This window comes from Hyperolius riggenbachi, chromosome 5, assembly GCF_040937935.1.
Source record: "Hyperolius riggenbachi isolate aHypRig1 chromosome 5, aHypRig1.pri, whole genome shotgun sequence".
NCBI classification, from domain to species: Eukaryota; Metazoa; Chordata; class Amphibia; order Anura; family Hyperoliidae; genus Hyperolius; species Hyperolius riggenbachi.
Window position 1 is genome coordinate 154,680,697 of NC_090650.1, and position 22,589 is coordinate 154,703,285.

The following is a 22,589-nucleotide window of genomic DNA, read 5'->3' on the forward strand; positions in this document are numbered from 1 at the left end:
AGGATGGGCTGCATGGGGCTGGTAGAAGCCCCAGGTAAGTGAAACTTTTTTTTTTTTTGCTTGGACCTTCCCTTTAAGGTCATGCCACAACATCTCAATAGGATTCAGGTCAGGACTTTGACTAGGCCACTCCAAAGTCTTCATTTTGCATTTCTTCAGCCATTCAGAGGTGGATTTGCTGGTGTGTTTTGGGTCATTGTCCTGCTGCAGCACCCAAGATCGCTTCAGCTTGAGTTGACGAACAGATGGCCGGACATTCTCCTTCAGGATTTTTTGGTAGACAGAAGAATTCATGGTTCCATCTATCACAGCAAGCCTTCCAGGTCCTAAAGCAGCAAAACAACCCCAGACCATCACACTACCACCACCATAATTTACTGTTGGTATGATGTTCTTTTGCTGAAATGCTGTGTTTCTTCTACGCCTGATGTAACGGGACACGCACATTCCAAAAAGTTCAACTTTTGTCTCGTCGGTCCACAAGGTATTTTCCAAAAGTCTTGGCAATCATTGAGATGTTTTTAAGCAAAATTGAGACGAGCCTTAATGTTCTTTTTGCTTAAAAGTGGTTTGCGCCTTGGATATCTGCCATGCAGGCCGTTTTTTGCCCAGTCTTTCTTATGGTGGAGTCGTGAACACTGACCTTAATTGAGGCAAATGAGGCCTGCAGTTCTTTAGATGTTGTTCTGGGGTCTTTTGTGACCTCTCGGATGAGTTTTCTCTGCGCTCTTGGGGTAATTTTGGTCTGCCCGGCCACTCCTGGGAAGGTTCATCACTGTTCCATGTTTTGCTATTTGTGGATAATGGCCCAAAGCTTTAGAAATGGCTTTATAACCTTTACCAGACTGATAGATCTCCATTACAGTACTTTTGTTCTCATTTGTTCCTGAATTTCTTTGGATCTTGGCATGTCTAGCTTTTGAGGTGCTTTTGTCTACTACTCTGTTTTAGATAGCTCCTATTTAAGTGATTCTTGATTGAAACAGGTGTGCAGTAATCAGGCCTGGGGGTGACTACAGAAATTGAACTCAGTGTGATAAACCACAGTTAAGTTATTTTTTAACAAGGGGGCAATCACTTTTTCACACAGGGCCATGTAGATTTGGCGTTTTTTTTCTCACTAAATAATAAAAATCGTCATTTAAAACTGCATTTTGTGTTCAATTACGTTATCTTTGACTAATAGTTAACGGTTTTTGATGAGCAGAAACATTTAAGTGTGACAAACATGCAAAAGAATAAATCAGGAAGGGGGCAAATAGTTTTTCACACCACTGTATATACCGTATTTTTCGGACCATAAGACGCACTTTGTCTACCCCAAAAGTGAAGAAAAAAAAGTCACCGAGTTATGGTCCGAACACAACAATTGAGAGCACTGTCCCCACACATCGCGAACGTGTTTACCACGATCACAAACCAGGCGTAGCTACTCCTTATGGGTTTCCAGCCACATACCTGCAAAGGTCTGCTGCTACCAGTCACTGCTGTTGTGACTTGGCACCTGGCCAGGCTGAAGGGACATCAGGTAGGCTGTGAAGAGCGATCCACAGAGAGCCAGAGGAGAGAGGCTCCCTTGACATGGCTGCTGCTGAGTGGGCGCAGCCCTGTCAATCACAGCTGCATGGGCAGGACCATGTCCCCTGACATTAGCCAATCACGACCTCGCTAAGTAACTACCGTATTTCGCGCCGTATAAGACGCTCCGGCATATAAGACGCACCCAGGTTTAGAGGGCAAAAACCAGGGAAAAAAAATATAAACTAAACCTGGTGCGTCCATATTTCAGGAGCGTCTTGTACATGACCTCCCCCAAATGGTGCCCTCCTGTGTCCCCATGTCTCCCCCAGGTGTCCTCCTGTCACCCCCAGTTGTCCTCCTGTACCCCCATGTGTCAGTGCTGTACCCCCAAGTGTCCTCCTGTCCCTCCCAAGTGTCCTCCTGTCCCCCCCAAGTGTCCTCCCAAGTGTCCTCCTGTACCTCCAAGTGTCCTCCCAAGTGTCCTCCTGTCCCCCCCAAGTGTCCTCCTGTACCCCCAAGTGTCATCCTGCCCCCCCCCCCCAGTGTCCTCCTGCCCCCCCCCCCCCCCAAGTGTCCTCCTGTACCCCCCCCCCAAGTGTCCTCCTGTACCCCAAGTGTCCTCCTGCCCCCCCAAGTGTCCTCCCAAATGTGCTCCTGTCCCCCCCAAGTGTCCTCCTGTCCCCCCCAAGTGTCCTCCTGTCCCCCCAAGTGTCCTGTCTCCCCAAGTGTCCTCCTGTCCCCCCCAAGTGTCCTCCTGCACCCCCAAGTGTCCCCCAGTGTCCTCCCAAATGTCCTCCTGTCCCCCCCAAGTGTCTTCCCAAAGTGCTCCTGGCCCCCCGAGTGTCCTCCCGAGTGCCCTCCTCACTGTGTATCCCACTGTGAGTCCCCCCCCCCCTGTCGCCGGGTCCCCCCCTCTGTGAGAAGCGGCAGCGTCAGAAGCTTACCTCCTCCATCTTGCCCGCGGCGACTGAAGGCCTCCGGCACCTGTGGGCGGCTTCCTCTAGTGCCGGCTTGTAATGACGCGTCATTGATGACGCGTCATTACAAGCCAGCACTAGAGGAAGCTGCCCACAGGAGCCGGAGGTCTTCAATCGCCGCCGGCAAGATGGAGGAGGTAAGCTTCTGACGCTGCCGCTTCTCACAGAGGGGGACCCGGCGACACAGGGGGGGGGGGGGTGACCTGGCGACACAGGGGGAGGTGGAGACAAGCGGGGAGGACTCACAGCGGCAAGGCAGGGAATACCCGATGGCGTCGGGTCGGCGGTTTGTATCGGCGGGCGTCCGTAAGTCGGGGATTCCCTGCCTTTGCCGTATAAGACGCAGGGACTTTTTCTCCCCATTTTTTGGGGAGAAAAAGTGCGTCTTATACGGCGGAAAATACGGTAAGGGACTTCTTGCTTGGTTTGTGCCCTGACTTGAACAGTCAACTGTGGGACCTTAGACAGGTGCGCGCCATTCCAAATCATGTCTAAGCAACTGAATTTACTACAAGTAGACTCCAATTAAGCTGCAGAAACATATTAGAGATTATCAGGGGAAACAGGATGCACCTGAGCTAAATTTTGAGCTTCATAGCAGAGGCTGTGAATACTTAAATAAATGAGAAAGCATATTTACCTATTTATTTATTTTTTATAAAATTTGCCAAAACCTCAAGTACACTTTATTTTACACTGTCATTATGGAGTGTTGTGTTTACAATTCTGAAGAAAAAAATGAATTTAATCTATTTTGGAATAAGGCTGCAACATAACAAAATGTGGAAAGAGATGCAATGTGACGCACTGTATATGAGATCTCTAAACACATTGGGCCTGATCCAATTGACTTTACTCCAAAGTTTTCCACTATTGAAGCTTTTCGGCATTCTGCAATTTAAAATAGTACCAAAAAAAAGTAGGTGAAAAAGTACTTGCTAAATAATTATTAGTATTTTCTTGCTTGCTGGTGGCTTAAATGCGATTTTATTAATAAGATGTGAAATGTCAACTAGGAGAGCATTTGTAACACCAGCATGTGCCATCACTTGACACGTGATGGTGTTAGCTGGTGGCAGAAAACGACGACATGTCGCATTATGGCATGGCCACACTCAGTAGGGACTCCATTGGGAGGGTCGCCTCTTTACCGTCAGTACCAAGCACTAGCAAGTACCAGGCCGGTGCACAGAAGCCTTCAGCCTTCCTTGTGAAACAGGCCTAAGAATCAGGTATCTAAATCTGAGTTTCTCTGCAGTCAACCTTCTAACTCCCAATAATAAATAACTAAAAGGTGAAAAAAAATAAATAAAAACCAATCCATGTGGCTGAAAAACTCACATCTGAGAGCAGGGATCAGATACGTTCTAAAGTTGAAAATCAGTTTGTATGGGATCTGTCTGTATGAGAGCTGAATAACAAAATCTCAGGTGTAGGGTAGTTTTTCTAAACAGAGCATTTCAATGCTAATTAAAATTATGGAATGACAATAAAATCATAAAAAAAAAAAAAAAAAAATACTATAGCGATTACATTATTTCATGAGTTTACTTTCAGTTCATGTTTGTTTTAAAATTTGCGCAAATATAGTTGGGTATAAAAAGTAGTATCATAACCACTACTCCTTTATAGTTTTCCATTCACGAAGATGTCAACCATTTGCCACATTGCGTGGAAATCCAATAGTGTATGGCTGTTTTTTAAGTAGTTTTAAGATTAAAGGGATACCGAGCAGGTTTTAAAAAATCACAATTTGTACTTACCTGGAGCTTCCTCTAAACCACCGTGGGCTGTGAGGTCCCCTGGTATTCTCCTCACTCCTCTCCAGGTCCCGCTGTTAATTGCCGACTTCCGTCTGAAGTTGCCAGTATGAGTGCCCACTGCACGCGTTATCACGCTGGCCGGTCTGAGAGTCCTGCGCATGCGCGGTTCAGTTAGAGAACCGCGCATGTGCAGGACTCTCACGCGGGCCGGCGTGATGAGAGGTGGCCGGCATGATGACGTGAAATGTGCACGGCGGGGACTCGTTACCAAAGCTAACAGTGGGACAGAGGAGCCAGGGGGACCTCGCAGCCTACGGTGGGTTGGAGAAAGCCCTAGTTAAGTACAAATTGTGATTTTAAAACCTGCTCGGTATCTCTTTAAATATGGCATTTTTTTAAGAATTCCCTTTAAGCATCTCAAAAGCATATCTACTTTACTTTGTAGAGACGGTGTTCCCCCAACCTAGCAGAGCTAAGCAGCTTTAGAAACTGCAACTAAACAAGAATACCATTCTTTACCTGTTTATATCAATTGAAAGGGTGGTAGGGAGAGGTAGAGATGAAGGTGCTGCTAGTGATATTCCTGAACTTTTAGTCTTCTCAGTGCTAGATAATCCACTCTTGTGTGCTTTACTCTTTTGCTTCTGACTGGATGCATCCTCCTTAACAGCATCCATCTTATTCTGCTTTCCACTTGACTTTGCTGCTTTATCAGCAGATGCACTATTCTCTACAGCTAGTGCCGGAGTCACAGTTTTCAATTTGGCTTTATCACTTTTACCAGGAGAAGGGGCATTATCCATTTTTGTTTTCTTTTGCTCCTTGGCATGATTTGCTTGTTGGGTGTTGATGGCAGCCTCAGAATGTCCCTTAGTAGGAGTGGAGGTGCTGGAAGCTTTTGCCAGTGCTCTAGCAGCCTCTGCTTCCCTGGCTTTCTTGTTTTTGTTCATCTCTGCAGCCAGGCTGCTTTTCAGTGTCAAGGTGCTTGGGGAGATACTAGACTGTCTGCTCCTCGATCTTGAGACTCTATGTCTACTTCGTGAACGGGAGCGCCGTGACTTATAGGGACTTCTGCTTCGTGACCTTGCAGACCTCCTGTTGGAGATAGTACAAAATAATTAATATGCCATGCATGATAGAAATGATCACTTAAAACAAAATGGTGCAGCGTATGTAATGTTATTTTAAAGCATGTGGATAAAAACGATCAGTTGTACAGAGAGATTGAAAGTTGTTTTTTTTTCTTTTCTATTTGAGCAAGAAACCTGATTGAACTTCCCATTTTTCCCGATTGTAATTCTCGGATTGAAAACAAATGTAAAAAAAACACAAAACCACAATTGTATGGTGTTTGGCCACCTTTAAGATCAAGACAACTTGGAGAGAAGTAAGTCAGCTGGTAGAACTACAGAAGGCAGGGCTGTGGAGTCGGAGTCGGGGCAATTTTAGGTGCCTGGAGTCGGGAAAAAAATGCACCGACTCCGACTCCTAATGAATTTGTAACTGTAATTAAAATAGAAAAAATAAAATGTTCTATTTCTCAGATAATAGTCATTAAAAATAATGTATATATACAGTATATATACAGTAATAGCTGTGCTTAGTCCACAAAAATGAAATAAACCAATCAAAATTAGTTACTTGTGCTGCTTCAATGAAGCAGTCCCCGTATTTTTAAGGTCCGATATACATATCTGATTGTGACTGTATATAGGATGTGTACACAGGAATCTCTTATATATACTAAATAACATCTATGCTGTAAAAATAAAGTCTGATGTGTAGCTGTGTCACTAATAGAGATGGTCAATGAGATGGAAATAATTCTGCATTGATGCTGATTTATGCAAATGTATGCACTCCCTTTGCTCATGAAATCAAATAATTTGATATGTTGTTAAAATTTGGTTTGGCGACTACAAATTAAAGGGTACCTGAGACGGATGAAAAGTAAAGTTTTATACATACCTAGGGCTTCCTCTAGCCCCCTTCAGGCCAATCAGTCCCTCACTGTCCACCTCCACCAACTGGATCTTACTCTTACCAAGTGCTCTTACCAAGGACTAGTTTTAGTCTAAGGGCCCGTTTCCACTAGCGCGAATTCGCATGCAGACAACGCATGCGGATTCGCATAGGCAATACAAGTGGATGGGACTGTTTCCACTTGTCAGTTTTCATTTGCGTTTTTATGTGCAGGATTTTTCTGCACGGTAGACCCTGCAGAATTCGCCTGCGTGTGGAATGCAGGCGAATCGCAGGCAATGTATTTAATAGGGAAATCGCATGCGTTTTTTGCATGCGTTTTTTGCCGCGATTTCGCATTGAAAGTAATGTAAATTGACACAGGCAGTGACATGGTTAAAATCGCATATACCCTGCCTATGCGAAATCGCGGCAAAAAACGCATGCGGAATCGCATCCGCATGCGATTTTGTCAGCGGTGATATGCGGCGATTCCGCACCGCACTAGTGGAAACGGGCCCTAAAGGGAATAAATATAGTAGTCTACATATCCTTCAGTTGTCTTGTAAAATTCCTAAGCGCTGGCAGTTAGAGACGAATTTCACGTTACATACTTTTAATCAACAAAATTGTAATATGCAAATTAGAGGAGTCGGAGAGTCGGAGTCGGTGGAATCCTAAACTGAGGAGTCGGAGGATTTTTGGACCGACTCCACAGGCCTGACAGAAGGGTGTAAAGATCGCAAATATGACACAGCTACTACAAAAATACAAGGTCTGAACGCCATGTCATGTTAAACTTTTTAGGGCCTGAGCCCACTAACGCAGTTGTGTTGGTTTGGCCCCGTTTACACTTAAAGGGAACCAGAGGCGAAGCACCCTCATGTAGTTTACCATATATATCAGTGGGAACATTAGAGAAAACACCTACCTTGCTTTCTGTTTCATTCTGCACTGCACAACTTGCTTCTAATCGGCCTGATAAAATCCCCAACTGAGCATTCAGTCTGGCTTTGCTCAGGAATACTTATAGCTCAGTCTGTGTTCTCTCATGTCTTTTCAAGTCCAAGCCTTCCCCCTGCTGGCTCTGCTCAGGAATCATAGCTGAGTCATTATAGCAAAGCCAGACTGAATGCTCAGTTGGGAATTTTATCAGGTCTAATAAGAAACAAGCTGTGCAGTGCAGAATGAAACAAAGCATGGTAGGTGTTTTCTCTAATGTTCTCACTGATCTATATGGTAAAATACATGAGGGTGCTTCGTCTCTGGTTCACTTTAATCAATTGGTACACTTTTTCTTCTCCATAGCAGTGCATTGTAAAAAAAAAATTCAGTTAAAACGTGTTACGTGTGAACTGTGCCATGGGAAACCATGGGCATTACTTTGAAAATCAGTTGTCCTTTCAGTTATAACTGAGAGCAACTGATTAAGTGGAAATGGGGCCTTTCTTTCTGTCTGCTTTTCAGCATCTATAACATTGATGTGTAACTGAAAAGCAGGCACAACTGCGTTAGTGGGTTCAGGCCCATAAACTGCAAAACAAAGGCTCACTGCACTGGATACCAAAGTAAGAAGAGATACTATAGAAGAGGAGGCCGTAAGATAAATGCCCTTTTCTCCAAAGAGCAGTCTCAAGTCAACCCCCAACAGAAATTCAGCAGGACAGTAACATCGCCAACAGCAGCAACTGAACAGTACTGGAAAATTATACAGGTTAAAGAGCACATAATTAACACTAGTGCAGCGTTGTTGCAAGACATAAGAGAATGCCACAAAAAAACAGAACAGGCAAGCATTTGCATTTACTATAGACAATTCCCATCTACATAATGACTGACAGTGGTTCCTGGTGTTTGGGATAATAAAGCCACATGCTTTGTCAGACATAATATGCACTGATCTGAAGAGGCATCAAATTCTTCGCTTTATGAACAGCATTAAACCAGGGATCATATTACATCACAGTTAAATCGTGTTTATGCGCATTTTTTTGACAATGAGGAAACAATTAGGATATTGAAACATGCTAATCAATGGGCTCTTCTACATCTAATGCATTGTAGCTTGACACTTTTTCTGAAGACCATTTAGTGTTCTACATTCAGCTGCATTGTACTGAACAGCAGATATGGACACTTAAATGTATAGGTGTTTTCCCCAGGCTCTTTTAGCCGGGTGCTCCACCTGGATAGTTTTGGTGAGCACCCGGCTGTCATCAGCTCACCTCCTACTATGCTGTAAGCAGAGTTGTGCACCGAAGCACCGGGCCTGCATTTTCTCTTCCTGCCCCACCCGGCTACTTTTTCATGCCACCCAGCTGCAAAAATTTTTTGGGGAGAACATTGTATATGAATCTGCACATTATACATCTGAAAATGCGTGCTCTCAGCAGTTAGTCAAATGGTAGCGATTACTCCAGATCTTGTATACCTTATAGCAAGAATCCCTCCTGCATCCTCCCTTAGAAATTAATGTGTCACAGAAGTAAACCCTGTGAAGCAGAGGGGAGTGTGAAAGGATGCATTTAAGGCGCATACACACATCCAATTTTGATTGTCCAATCACTGACTAATGCTACCACCTCCATGTATTATGAGGGCCAACAGATTGTAAATACTATGAATAGACTGTAGGTAAGCTCTCATACCACATGGAAGTGGTAAAATTGGACAATCATTGGGCAATAAAAATTAGATGTGTGTACTAGGCTTAAGTTTTACTTCCTGCTATGTGCAAGCTTATCTGATCCGCTTTAAAGAGAACCCGAGGTGGGATTTAATTATGCTACTGGGGCACAGAGGCTGGTTGTGCACACTAACACCAGCCTCCGTTGCCCCATGGTGTGCCTCCATGTCCCCCCTGCACGCCGCTATAGCCCCGCAGTGCTGGCGACACGCAGCGTGTCGCCAGCACAATGTTTACCTATGCGCTGTCAGTCAGCGCCGCTCCCCCGCCTCGGCGCTACCCGCCCGCGTCACTTCCCTCCTATCAGCAAGAGGGAAGGGACACGGGCGGGTAGCGCCGATGCGCAGGAGCGGCGCTGACAGACAGCGCTTAGGTAAACATTGTGCTGGCAACACCCAGCGTGTCACCAGCACTGCGGGGGTATAGCGGAGCGCAGGGGGGACATGGAGGCACACCATGGGGCAACGGAGGCTGGTCTTAGTGTGCACAACCAGCCTCTGTGCCCCACTAACATAATTAAATCCCACCTCGGGTTCTCTTTAATACCTTCTGATTCAATGACTATATAATTATTTAGATCAGATTTCTGGCTCCACCAACTGTATGCTATTTTTAGGTACGATTCAGATACTACTAAATCCAAATACACACAGGTAACTGACCTCTATTAAAAAAAAAAAAAAAAAAAAAAAAAAAGAGGCTATCTTTCCAGAACAGACACTAAAATGCAGGGCTGTGGAGTCGGTCCAAAAATACACCGTCTCCGACTCCTCAGTTTAGGATTCCACCGACTCCGACTCCTCTAATTTGCATATTACAATTTTATTGATTAAAAGTATGTAACATGAAATTCGTCTCTTAACTGCCAACACTTAGGAATTTTACAAGACAACTGAAGTGAGAAGGATATGTAGACTACTAGATTTATTCCCTTTAGACTAAAACTAGTCCTTGGTAAGAGTACTTGTAAAAGGTACAAACCGGAACAAAGAACATCTATCGGGCCCTAGGCAATGTAAGTGTGGGTACATGTAAGAATGATGTGCAGGTACTCTGCAGGGGAATAAGGAGATTCTTCCTCTATTACACATTCTTCATGCACAATCTGAACTAGGTTTATGGGCGATAGACAACACCTCTGTGTTCAATGTGCACAACATTCTCAGTGGATTCCCTGCAGCTCTGTGGGGAGTGCATATGTACAGTATAGTACTACTGTGTAACAAAGTAAACCTGAGACAGATGAAATTAAAGTTTTATACATACCTGGGGCTTCCTCCAGCCACCTTCAGGATAATCAGTCCCTCGTTGTACTCCTCCACCACCTGGATCTTCTGCTACGAGTCCAGGTACTTGAGCCAGTCGGGCGTAGTGCGCATGCACACACTCCGCCGCCAGGAGCATACTACACCTGTGCAGCACTATTGCGCAGGTACAGAATGTTCCTGGCTGTGGGAGCGGCATGCGGCCGGACTGCGCTGACTGGCTGAATTACCAGGACTCATAGCAGAAGATTCGGGTGGTGGAGGACAGCGAGGGACTGATTAGCCTGAAGGGGGCTGGAGGAAGCCCCATGTATGTATAAAACTTTACTTTTCATCCGTCTCAGTTACCCTTTAATTTGTAGTCACCAAACCAAATTTTAATAACATATCAAATTATCTGATTTCATGTGCAAAGAGAGTGCATACATTTGCATAAATCAGCATCAATGCGGAATTATTTCCATCTCGTTGACCATCTCTATTAGTGACACGGCTACACATCAGGCTTTATTCTTACAGCATAGATGTTATTTAGTATATATAAGAGATTCCTGTGTACACATCATATATACAGTCACAATCAGATATGTATATCTGACCTTAAAAATACGGGGACTGCTTTATTGAAGCAGCACAAGTAACTAATTTTGATTGGTTTATTTCATTTTTGTGGACAAAGCACAGCTATTACTGTATATATACTGTATATATACATTATTTTTTAATGACTATTATCTGAGAAATAGAACATTTTATCATATTTTCTATTTTAATTACAGTTACAAATTCATTAGGAGTCGGTGCATTTTTTCCCCGACTCCGACTCCAGGCACCCAAAATTACCCGACTCCGACTCCACAGCCCTGCAAATGTAAAAAAAAATAAGTTTTAACTCTCCACTTTAAAGCTCAATTCACACAAGCAGCTGAGCACTCATTTTCATGTCATACGTAGTGTAGAAAAACTAACAATCTACCCAAACTTCTAAGGCCAGAAACTCTTGGTTTATCAGGATTTATTTTGGCATTGTGGGTACCAAGCAGTTAAAAACCATCTCATGCAGCACCTCAAGGACAGTGACATCATCATCATGCGACAGACAGCAATCTCATCCGAGAGATCGAGAGCCTCGGAGGACACGGTGCAGATCCTGGGGAGAAGAATTCTGAATACCACTTTACTGCGCTCTCAGCAATAACTTGCATGAAGGTAAGCCCGACCTAGGCTCGGGATTAATGCTAACAGTATGTTTTTTTCACCATGAGCCTAGATTGTGACTACCGCTATGGAGGATAACACTTAGAGAAATCCAGAAAAATAAACCACACATAGCATAAAACTTCAAATATGAAGCCTCTATCACCACCATTTGCGCACTTATGCGTCCAGGGGTTTTAAACAGCATGTAATAGTGCGTGGCTGTATTCACCAGTGCACTCAAACAGGCTCCAATAGTCTGCAGCGTCCCGCTCGCTACTCTCTCCCACTGGTGACCTTCTCCTTGAATTAAAGTTTGATTAAGCACTAGATCCATCTGACTTATGAGATGGTCAGCATCTGGTAAGCTTCCAGGACTCAGGGGAGTGTATTGTGCGCAGCAGGGAGTGAAAGCACTTGTAATTCACTGACACCTGGTGGAGTGGCTTGAATTAATTACACTATGTGGAGTTTTCTCTGTAGGTACATATAAAGCGAAGTGCGCAGGAGAGACATATTATATTGTATTTAATCCTATAATTAAATTGATTGTTCAAAAGTTTGAATATTGCATTTGTGATCACAAACAACTGATCACACATTTACTCTTAATACTTGATTGTTCAAGAGCTTGAACCTTTTATGGTTACCTTTAAGGTGGCCATATGCTGGTAGACTCTGAAACAATCATCCAGGCTTCTTTCATGCTACAAATCGCAATGCGATTTGGACTAAATGATTGGAACGCAAAGAGAAGAAACGCTGCATGCAGAACTTTTAAAGTGTACCCGTCTTGAGAAAAGGTGCCCCTGGGGGATACTTACCTCAGGAGACGGAAGCCTTTGGATCCTAAAGAGGCTTCCCCTCCTCCTCACAAGAGGGGATCCGGTGTTAGGATCCCCGAAAATCTGCCTACAAGGGCCTGTCAGCAGTCCGGGCAGGCGCAGTAGCGGCTTTCCGATGGGCTCCAGTGGAAATAGCCGAGCCTGATCGGGTCCCCTCTACTGTGCAGGCGGTTCACACCAGCCCAGTAGAGTGGATCCAATCGAGCTTGCCATTTCTGCCAGAGCCCAAGCGGAGAGGAGCTACTGCGCCTGCACAGTAACAAAAGTTACTATTATTGCCTGCTTGTGCTCTGGGCTGCCAGCAGTGATCAGGCTTGTGGAGGGTGACGGGAGAAGCCTCATTATGATGCACATGCTGCCCCCCTTTCAAGGCAAATAACACCCAGGGGCACTTTTTTCCCAACAGGTTTACTTTAAAAAGATAAAATAAAATAATCCCAGCAAAATCTGTATCACATGCAGTGTAAAAGAGACCTCAAATTAACAATTAGGGCTCATTCACACTTAAAATCGCCAAACGCTAGTGCTTAGCGCTAGTGTTTTGCTCTAGGGATTTTACAGTGATTAGTATGGTAAAAGTCACAGTATACATTGCGGTCCGCGCTTTATAAGTACTGTACCGCGATCGCTGCTGAATCACCCAGAAAATGCTAGAGGTAACGCGTTTGTGATTGGCGCTAATAGCAAAACGACCACGATCTGCGCCAATCGCGTCAATGAGAACACTGCCATAGGGTAACAAAGCACTGGTGCTTTAGCAGGAATCACCCGCTAATCACTTCGATGTGAATGGGCCCTTAGACTACTTTCACACTACATACATAGCATTGTGCATTCTGAAGTATAACAGTGTTTTCCCTAGAATTTTTTTCCAGCCGCCTGGCAGGAAAGTGTAGCTGGGGAGGAGCAGGACAGGGAAATGCAGGGCTGTCGCTTCCATAAGGCCACCCTGGGCAATTGCCAACGGCCCCAGAGCCCTCTGACAGAGGACACAGAGAAATCACAGTACACACATTACACATACAGAAACACACACTACACACCACACATCATTCCTCAGTTTATGCAAACGCCGAAACAGGTACCCAAAATTGCTCAGACTCCTCGACTCCAAAGCCCTGACTAGGACTGCAGTGAATATTAATGAGGCTGAAGGGCACATGCTATCAGCTGTCTCCTAGTGTGTCAGCACAGTGAGGAAGATAGTCTGCTATACCAGTGTACAGCGCTGCTGCCCTGTAGAGGATGCTGCCCGAATTACATTATTCTGGTTTGCAGCATTATCGGGCCAGTTCTAATAGAAGGGGAGTGAGGTGGAGAGCGAGGAAGAGAACAGATGACAGCCGAGTTCTCACCAAAATTAGCTGGGCAGCTGATAGGGCTTGAGGAGAACAATGAATAGTATAACAACGCAATGGTCATGTTAAGTCGCATCATAGTCTACCACTGTGATGCAACTCCTACAGTGCAGCATACAGTCCATAGACTATTCTTGCACTGCATACTGTGCCTTATTCCATCGGAAATCATCACACCGCACCACAAAAGTACCAGTGTGAAAGGCCCATTGTAATATTACATCATATTGTACTATGCAATAGACTAGCGTGAAAGGAGTCTAAAATATAGAATATACAAAAAACAATCGGAAATCAGATCGGACCTGTTGGAAATAATTGCTTCAACCCATCTATCTGACAGGAAATTGCATGGCGTGTACCAGGCATAAGGCTACATTTACAGTGGTGCATTGTGGTGTGGCAAAGGCTGATTTATAATGCGACTTACTGCAATGCACCATCTATACGATGCTCACAATGCCGCAGGTGTGTAGCTGTATAACGGCATGCTGTATCATAATGCACTGCATGCAGTGTGTAAAGACCCATCCCCACCAAAGTGCATCGGAAAACCGAAGTGGCGCAAAAAAATTAGTGTGGAGAAGAGGCCTCACTGCAAACCACCTGCATTAACAGTTACAGTGAATCATACTTTTCATTGACTGTATGCTACAATGTACACAATGCAACACATGCATAATGTGGGCAGTGCTTTCCCCATCTGTTGCTTTCCTGCAGTGACAGGAAAAACACCACAATAGCCACTGTGAACCAAACATTAGGGCTCAAACCCACTAGCAGCGTTTTCTAAGCGCTAGTGATTTGAAAAGCTCTTGCTAACGCAATGCTATGGGTGAGTTTTATAAAATCACATCCCTCTAGTGGGATGACACCCATATCATTACATTAGCAAGAGCTTTTCAACTCACAAGCAAGCAGAAATGGCTTAGTAACATACTACTAGTGGGTTCCAGGCCTTAGAAATTATTATATGGATGATTGCTATACCACAAAAAGCAATCCAATTTTAATCAGATTCCTTTCCTAGTGTAAATTTAAAACCCAGGTTTGTACTGTTCAAAACAATGTATGTGGTGCAGATCCCACTGACATTTTCAGACCTTTAAAAGCAGCCCTGAGGCTAGATTAACAATGGGACGTTGTATATGTATGGGGGAATTTTAATGCAGAAAGTTGCACTGCAATAGTAAGTCTATGGAAAGTTCACAGTGCATGCAGTGCACTGGGATTCAATGCACTGTAGTGCGTTACTGCACAACACATGCATGAACAGACAGTGAAACATACTTTTCATTGACTGCATGCTCCACTGTATGCCACCTTTTTCGACTGTGTGACTTTTTCATTCCATTGTGAACCTAGCCTAAAGCATCCCACTGTGAACCTAGGCTGAAGCAAACTTTTAAAAAAAAAAAAAATACAAAACATATAACCACTTAAGAGGGAAGGTGGCTCTGGGATCCCATAGAACCTTCCCAGTCCTCTCAGTATCCTCTTTCCCTCACTGTCTCCTATTCAAAATTTTCACCTTCAGAAGCACTTGTGTCTCCAAGTGCTTCCCAAGATGAGCGCATCCCTACTGTGCATGTGCAAGCCTGAACTTGCGAGCGCGCAGTATGGATCCGCTCGTCTTTCAAAGTACTGAACTCAGGGACACAAGTACTTCCAACCAGGAAGGCCCTATAGGATTCCAGAGCCTTCCCTCTTTTAGGCGAGTATCTACGTTTGTTTATTTTTCGCTACAGGGTTTCTTTAAGCTGCATACACACGGAGGCATTTCTGTCTGTCAGGGATCTGCACTCAATCCCGATGAAGCAGTTTTCTGGCGGGTGGGGGAGTGGGGAGGACAATGCAATCTGGCGATGCTCGAGCATCAGGGATCACAAAAGATCATGCCAGATATTTAGACGTCGGCAACCTCTGTACACACTATGATTTCTTTAAAGATTCTCAGCTGAGACAGACAGTCTTTGTTGTCTGCCATGGCCGAGTTCTAACCAGCTTGCATATATAGCTTATCAACTACATCTGCAATTGATCAGACACTGAAAATCAATTGGAAATTATCGAATTGATCTTCAGAGCAGTGACAGTTTTTAGGCAGATATGATTAACCTCCCCGGCGATCAATGCGCGATTTTTGTACCAAAAGCAGGTGCAATTTATTTTTAAGCATTTTCTTACATTGTAAGCATTTTTACAGACCAGTTTGCAAGTTGTGGTCTTGCAAGCTGTCAGCAAACATGCATACAATATTAAAGAAGCATATATGTGTATGTGTGTGTGTGTATGTGTGTGTATGTGTGTATTATATATATATATATATATATATATATATATATATATATATATATATATTAATATATATATATATATATATATATTAAATATATATATATATATATATATATATATATATATATATATATATATATATATATATATATATATATATATATATATATATATATATATATATATATATATATATATATATATATATATATATATATATATATATATATATAAAATTTTCACACTAAAGGTGCCCATACACTTGCCCGATTTACCACAGATAGACAGCAGATTCGATCACTGTGATAGAATCTGCTGTGAAATCGATGAGCAAACGCTGGCAATTCAATCGATTTCCGTCCGAAAACGATCGATCCCGATCTGTCCGTGTCGCAAATTGCGCTCGATTGCCAGCGGGTCGTGAGTGTGTCGATAACGGCGTTCGAATGTCCGACGACCGATGCTAGCGGCAATACATTACCTGTCCCGCTAGCGCGTGTCCCGGCTGTCCCTTTTCCTCTCTGGACTCCGGCTGGCTTCACTTACTTCCTGTCGGGGAGTGCCCTCTACTGTTTAAAGAGATACTCCGACCAAAAATTGAACTTTATCCCAATCAGTAGCTGATACCCCCTTTTACATGAGAAATCTATTCCTTTTCACAAACAGACCATCAGGGGGCGCTGTATGACTGATATTGTGGGGACACCCCTCCCACAAGAAAAGTACGTTGTTTTTTTTGGCAGTTTCCTGTCTTTGAACCTTGTTGCATTGTGGAAAATAGCTGTTACAGCAGTTTCCAACTGCCAAAAACCATGCAGCAGCTACATCACCTGCCAACAGTAAAATGTTCACTGGAGTTCCTCTTTACACTTTCCCCGACAGGAGGTAAAGTGAAGCTGGAGCCCAGAGTAGAGACAACAGAGACCGGGGGACTCGCACCGGCCGGATCGGGTAATGAATGCAAGGGGCGGAGGCAGCGGCAGCTCCACAGATTGTGAATCGGTTTCATAGTGAAATGGATTCAAAATCTGTTTGCAGTGTAGGCAGCCATTAGATCCCTCTTTGATCACAGAGGGATCTATCTGCTGGTCAATTTGGTGGCATAATCGACCAGTGTATGGCTGCCTTTAGAATTCTTTTATACTGAATTAAATACAGATGTTTGTATTGCATCCAATACAAAAATATTTGAATTTGCCACCCAATTTGATGATGCTGCGTGCGCTTGACACCAGGGGACGCATCCAATAGTGTCATCAGAGGAACATGCTGGGGAACGTGATGGCCGAGGGACAGGCAGCAACTAATGCGGAAGAATGGAGATCGCTGCCAGGGATTGCCAATAAGACGTTGGGAATGTGCTCGCAGGGAAGACGTGAGGTGCCGGTGAAAGATCGCACACACCAGCGATGCCACAGGTGAGTAATGGTAATTGCTGTACGAGCCTGACTCGTCCCTACTGTTACTAGCTAGTTTTTTTTTATGGACGAGTCAAGCTCGTTCATACTACTAGGAAGGTTAACATTACTGAGGCTGGACTCACTGTGGTCAGTTACATAAAGCATGTGTTATAATCAGTGTGGACTACAATGGAGACTGGACATAGCCTTTAAAGGACAACTGTAGTGAGAGGTATATGGAGGTTGCCATATTTATTTCCCATTAAACAATACTAGTTGCCTGGCAGACCTGCTGATCTATTTGGCCCAGAAACAAGAATGCAGCTAATTTTGTCAGACAATAATGTCAGAAACACCTGATCTACTGCATGCTTGTTCAGGGTCTATGGCTAAAAGTATTAGAGGCAGAGGATCAGCAGGACAGCCAGGCAACTAGTATTGCTTAAAAGGAAAAAAACATGGCAGCCTTCATATCCCTCTTACTACAGTTGTCCTTTAAAGAGACTCCGTAACAAAAATTGCATCCTGTTTTTTATCATCCTACAAGTTCCAAAAGCTATTCTAATGTGTTCTGGCTTACTGCAGCACTTTGTACTATCACAGTCTCTGTAATAAATCAACTTATCTCTCTCTTGTCAGACTTGTCAGCCTGTGTCTGGAAGGCTGCCAAGTTCTTCAGTGTTGTGGTTCTGCTATGAACTCCCCCTTCCAGGCCCCTCTATGCACACTGCCTGTGTGTTATTTAGATTAGAGCAGCTTCTCTCTTCTCTTTTACAAGCTGGATAAATCGTCCTCTGAGCTGGCTGGGCTTTCACATAGTGAGGAATTACAGACAAGGGCAAAGCTGTTTGCAGGAAGAAAAGAGCAGCCTGAAACTTCAGTGCATGAGAGATGCAGGGGGAAAGAAACACACAAATGATCTCTTGAGATTCAAAAGGAAGGCTGTATACAGCCTGCTTGTGTATGGATGTATTTTCTATGTGTGGACATACTGTACATCAACCTACTTCCTGTTTTGGTGGCCATTTTGTTTGTTTATAAACAAACTTTTTAAAACAGTTTTTAACCACTTTTAATGCGGCGGGGAGCGCGAAATTGTGACAGAGGGTAATAGGAGATGTCCCTTAACGCACTGGTATGTTTACTTTTGTGTGATTTTAACAATACAGATTCTCTTTAATACTAAACCGGCATGCAGCAAGTTAGAATAACGTGTTAAGATAAAAGGCAAGGCTGTGAACAGGCCCACAGAATTTTATGGGCAGGTGAGCTAACATGCAGAATTATTCTGCAACGCAACGGAGCACTGTGAACTAGCCTTTTATCTGCCAAAAATGTATATTTTCTGTCAGTGATACATATTACATTTTATTTTCACCGTACAAGAACTGAAATGAGCAGGGGCTAAACCCGAGCTTTGAAAGCAGAATAAATAAAACTATCAAGTAACCATTAAACTCCTTACAGATTATCCATGTACAAAGTTCCATGTCACCTCTGGAACCAAAAGATTAGCATAACAGTCAGCCTTTTTTTTTTAACTAATATAGATATGGTAGCACTGATATAGCACGGTGGCGGGCAGCACGGTGGCGTAGTGGTTAGCTCTCTCGCCTTGCAGCACTGGGTCCCTGGTTCGAATCCCAGCCAGGGCACTATCTGCAAAGAGTTTGTATGTTCTCTCCGTGTCTGTGCGGGTTTCCTCCGGGCACTCCGGTTTCCTCCCACATTCCAAAAACATACGGATAAGTTAATTGGCTCCCCCTAAAATAATTGGCCCTAGACTACAGTACTTACACTACATGATATAGACATATGGCAATGGTAGGGATTAGATTGTGAGCTCCTTTGAGGGACAGTTAGTGACAAGAGATATATATATATATATATATACTGTACAGCGCTGCGTAATATGTCGGCGCTATATAAATACTAAATAATAATAATAATATAAACTATAGTCTTCCATACTCCTTTTAAGAATTCCCATTTCCTGAATTCAACCAATTAAATGCCACCAAACAGCAAGTGGAATCTGAAAGCAATAGTCTGATTGGTGGAAAATTAATGATAAGTTTGGACTAGCACTTTTGATGAGCTGATGACACTGGTGGGAAGTGGACTGTACCTAGAAATCTCAAACCTGGGTGTGGCCGAGCCCACCTGTAATAGCTACACTGTCGGGTGGTCAGTCATTACAGCCAGCATCCCAGTAATCTAATCTGTGCAATGGAGAATGTGATTGAAGGCAGACAGAACTGGGTGTGAATAATAAAGTAAATGGGAAACATCAGTAACTCTCTCACCTGGTGACAGGACTGTAGGGGCTCCGTGATCTTCGGCGGCTTGGGGAGGCTTCCGTCCTCTCGTAGGTGGGGGAGCGGCGTCCTTGCCGGTGTCCGCTATATCCAGGGCTGGGAGTGCGAACCGGACTTACCGATTTCTTTCGGTGGTTCCCCTGAGGTGAGGTCCTGGAAGAGGACCTGTCTCCTCTATAGGCCTTCGGAGGCCTGCCTTCGTCTCTCTTAGGCCTATAGGAGGTAGCGGCCCTGAGCTCTGTCCTCTTGGTGGACTCGTCTTGAGGCCTCCAGGCCTGGCCTAGCAGCAAAGGTTCAGCGGGGATCAACAGGTTCCCCATGGCCAGTCTGTTCCTCCGGTCCTCTGGCCTGCTACCCCCGCTGCGGGCCTCGTCTCTGCTCCGATGCACCGGCTCCTGCCTCTCGCTCTTCCTCCTGCTGGAGTCCACGGACTGGCGTAGAAGAGACAGGGGCGGCTGGTGCAGCATGAGCGGCGAAAGACATCTATCAGAGGCCGGGGATGGGATGAGGCCTAGTATCGGAGGAAACGACACTTCCGGGCCTTGCTCGCCTTCTGACAAGGAGCTTACATCGTCATATTCCACCGTGCTTGTGGTGTGTAAAGCGCCCACTCTCCGGAGAAGATTCCGGCTGCGTTCTCGCTGTCTCTTCTTCCGGTCTCTGTGGCGTCGGCCTCCCCGGGGAGCAGCTGGAACCTCTCCTTCTTCCACTAGGCCCATGCCGGGAGCCATAGCCTCCTGCTCTCTGGGCCTCCGTCTCCGCTTCTCTTTCCGGCGGCGCCTCTTTCCTGAGTCCCGGGGCCTCTGGCGGTGTCCGGAGACGGAGGAGGCCGCAGAGGAGGAGGTGGACAGGGCCGGGCCGGGGGGCTGGCTGAGAGAGGAGCCTCCAGGTATCGGGGGGCACAGAGAAGAGAACATCGCCTGACCGCCCCCCGTTACCAATCCAACCCTAAATACCTATCAGAAGTGTCTCTGTGCAAAAGAAGCGTATCTAGAAGAATACTCTGTAGTAATATATTAAATGAGCTCTATGTGTTCCTCCTCATAGCGCGGCTCCAGCCTTACGCCACCGTCCACAATTATGTCTGAGGAAGAAACTTTTATCACAACACACATGAAGCCGCAACGTCTTTATATAACTCTCCTATTTACCACTATATCTACACAATCATTGCCCAGGCACCTCCACGGCAAGAACAGGGCTACTCCATCCTAGATATGGCTGCAACTTGGTCTTGTTTTGTAGAAAGTAAATGAAAGTGTCCGATGTAGCCGCACTCCCCTTCAGCCCATGATAAGAGAGAGCGTGCTTCAAATATAAATATAATAATCCACGGAGACCGCGAAAGCGTCTTCACATAGAGAAATCCAGGAAGGAAACAGAATGAAGCTCCTAAACCACTTTCAAAAAACCCTATGTGATGGGAAGGAGGCAAGGTGTCCTCATTATGCGTCCGGCGTTGTACCAGCAGCGTATACTGAACTGTAGCAGTATAAGTCACCCAGGCCTGAAAAAAGCTAAACAAGGAAGTGCAGCCGGTTCCATGATCTTCACTCCACGCACAGCAGTTGAAACCTTCACTCCTTCAGCACATACACACACCTCCCACTCCAGCACATGGCAGGGAGGGGACTGGATGTCCAGACGAAAGTCTCCGTCCCCAATGGCAGCAGGGACCAACAGAACTAGCCAAGCATCCAAGGAAGTAGCCTTTATCATCGAAGTATCTTATGCTGGATACACACGGTGCGTTCCCGCACTTGATGCGTCGCTCGATTCGCGTTGACTCGATTATTTCCGACATGTCCGATTCACGTTTCGATGGATCGTTAGGTTGATTTGGCATACTTTACATGTGAATCGACCTAACAATCATCAAAATACGCTCGGAAATAATCGAGTCGACGCGAATCGAGCGGCGCCTCGAGTGCGGGAACGCACCGTGTGTATACAGCATAACGCTGTATGGTTTAATAATATTTTCAGCCATTGAGATGACATACCAGTCAATCTAACCTACCAAGGTTTCATGTAATGTTCGTAGGTCATTCACATCTTAATGAGAAGACAGTGTTATGCTAGGTACACACAATACGTTTTTACATTCGATAAATGCGTTCAATAGATAATTTCTGACATGTCCGACATTACTTTAGATTGTTTTACTGCTCGATTTCTCATAGAAGTAAATGGAAATTGAAAAGAAAAGAGAATCGAGCAGAAAAACGAATCAAAAAATCGATAGAGCAGTAGAATCGACCGAAGAAACCTATCGTGTGTACCTAGCATAATGCTGGGAATACACGGTTCGTTTCTGGTGCTCGATTCTCCTCTCGATCGTTTTTGCTGCTCGATTCAGCAGTTGATTCTCTTATCTTCCGCTCATTTTTCTTATCGTTTTCCATTAACTTCTATCAGAAATCGAGCACGAAAGGGAGATCGGACATGTCGGTAATTACCTATCGAGCCATTCTAGATGACTCAAAAACGAACTGTGTAATCAGCATAAGGCAAAGATCCAACTAATGATACATGAGTAATTTAACTCTTTGATTTGACCTACTTAAAGTGGATCCACAGATAAACTTTTACTCATTGTATAATTATGTTCCTTACATATAGTTTATAGGGCATTCCTCAAGCCAAATACTTTTTTGTTGTTGTTTTAATACTCTAATTCCCTATAAACTAAACAGGCCTCGCCCCCACAGCTCAAAATGCCTTGGTACTCCATGTAGCAAGGGCTTATGGGAGCTCAGTCTGGGCAGTTGGAGGTTACTAGCCATAGATTTCAGAGGCAGAGGGGAGGAGGGAGCAGGATGGGAGTGGGCTGAGGGCTGGAGATGCAGTTGCAGCTTGCCTGTGTGTAATGTGACAAACAAAACATGGCCGTTGTCATTGTATCATAGGAATAAATAAACATGACACTATTGAAGCTGTTTGCAGCTAGATTTGCTGTGTAAACTATCAACTTTAGATAAGATATATTCACAAGTTAC

The 22,589-nt window shown here is 44.5% G+C and overlaps 1 protein-coding gene across 1 annotated transcript in view; it reads right to left on the minus strand.

The window, feature by feature from the left end:
• The window catches only part of CDK13 (cyclin dependent kinase 13), a 95,612-nt gene extending 74,432 nt beyond the window's left edge, over positions 1–21,180 (minus strand). The window contains exons 1-2 of the mRNA XM_068236385.1: positions 19,579–21,180; positions 4,781–5,356 (exon numbers count right to left, since the gene is read on the minus strand). Of these exons, the coding sequence (XP_068092486.1) occupies positions 4,781–5,356; positions 19,579–20,507 (1,505 nt within the window). The 5' untranslated portion in view covers positions 20,508–21,180. The remainder of the gene's footprint in view (positions 1–4,780; positions 5,357–19,578) is intronic.
• Positions 21,181–22,589: the final 1,409 nt, after the last annotated feature.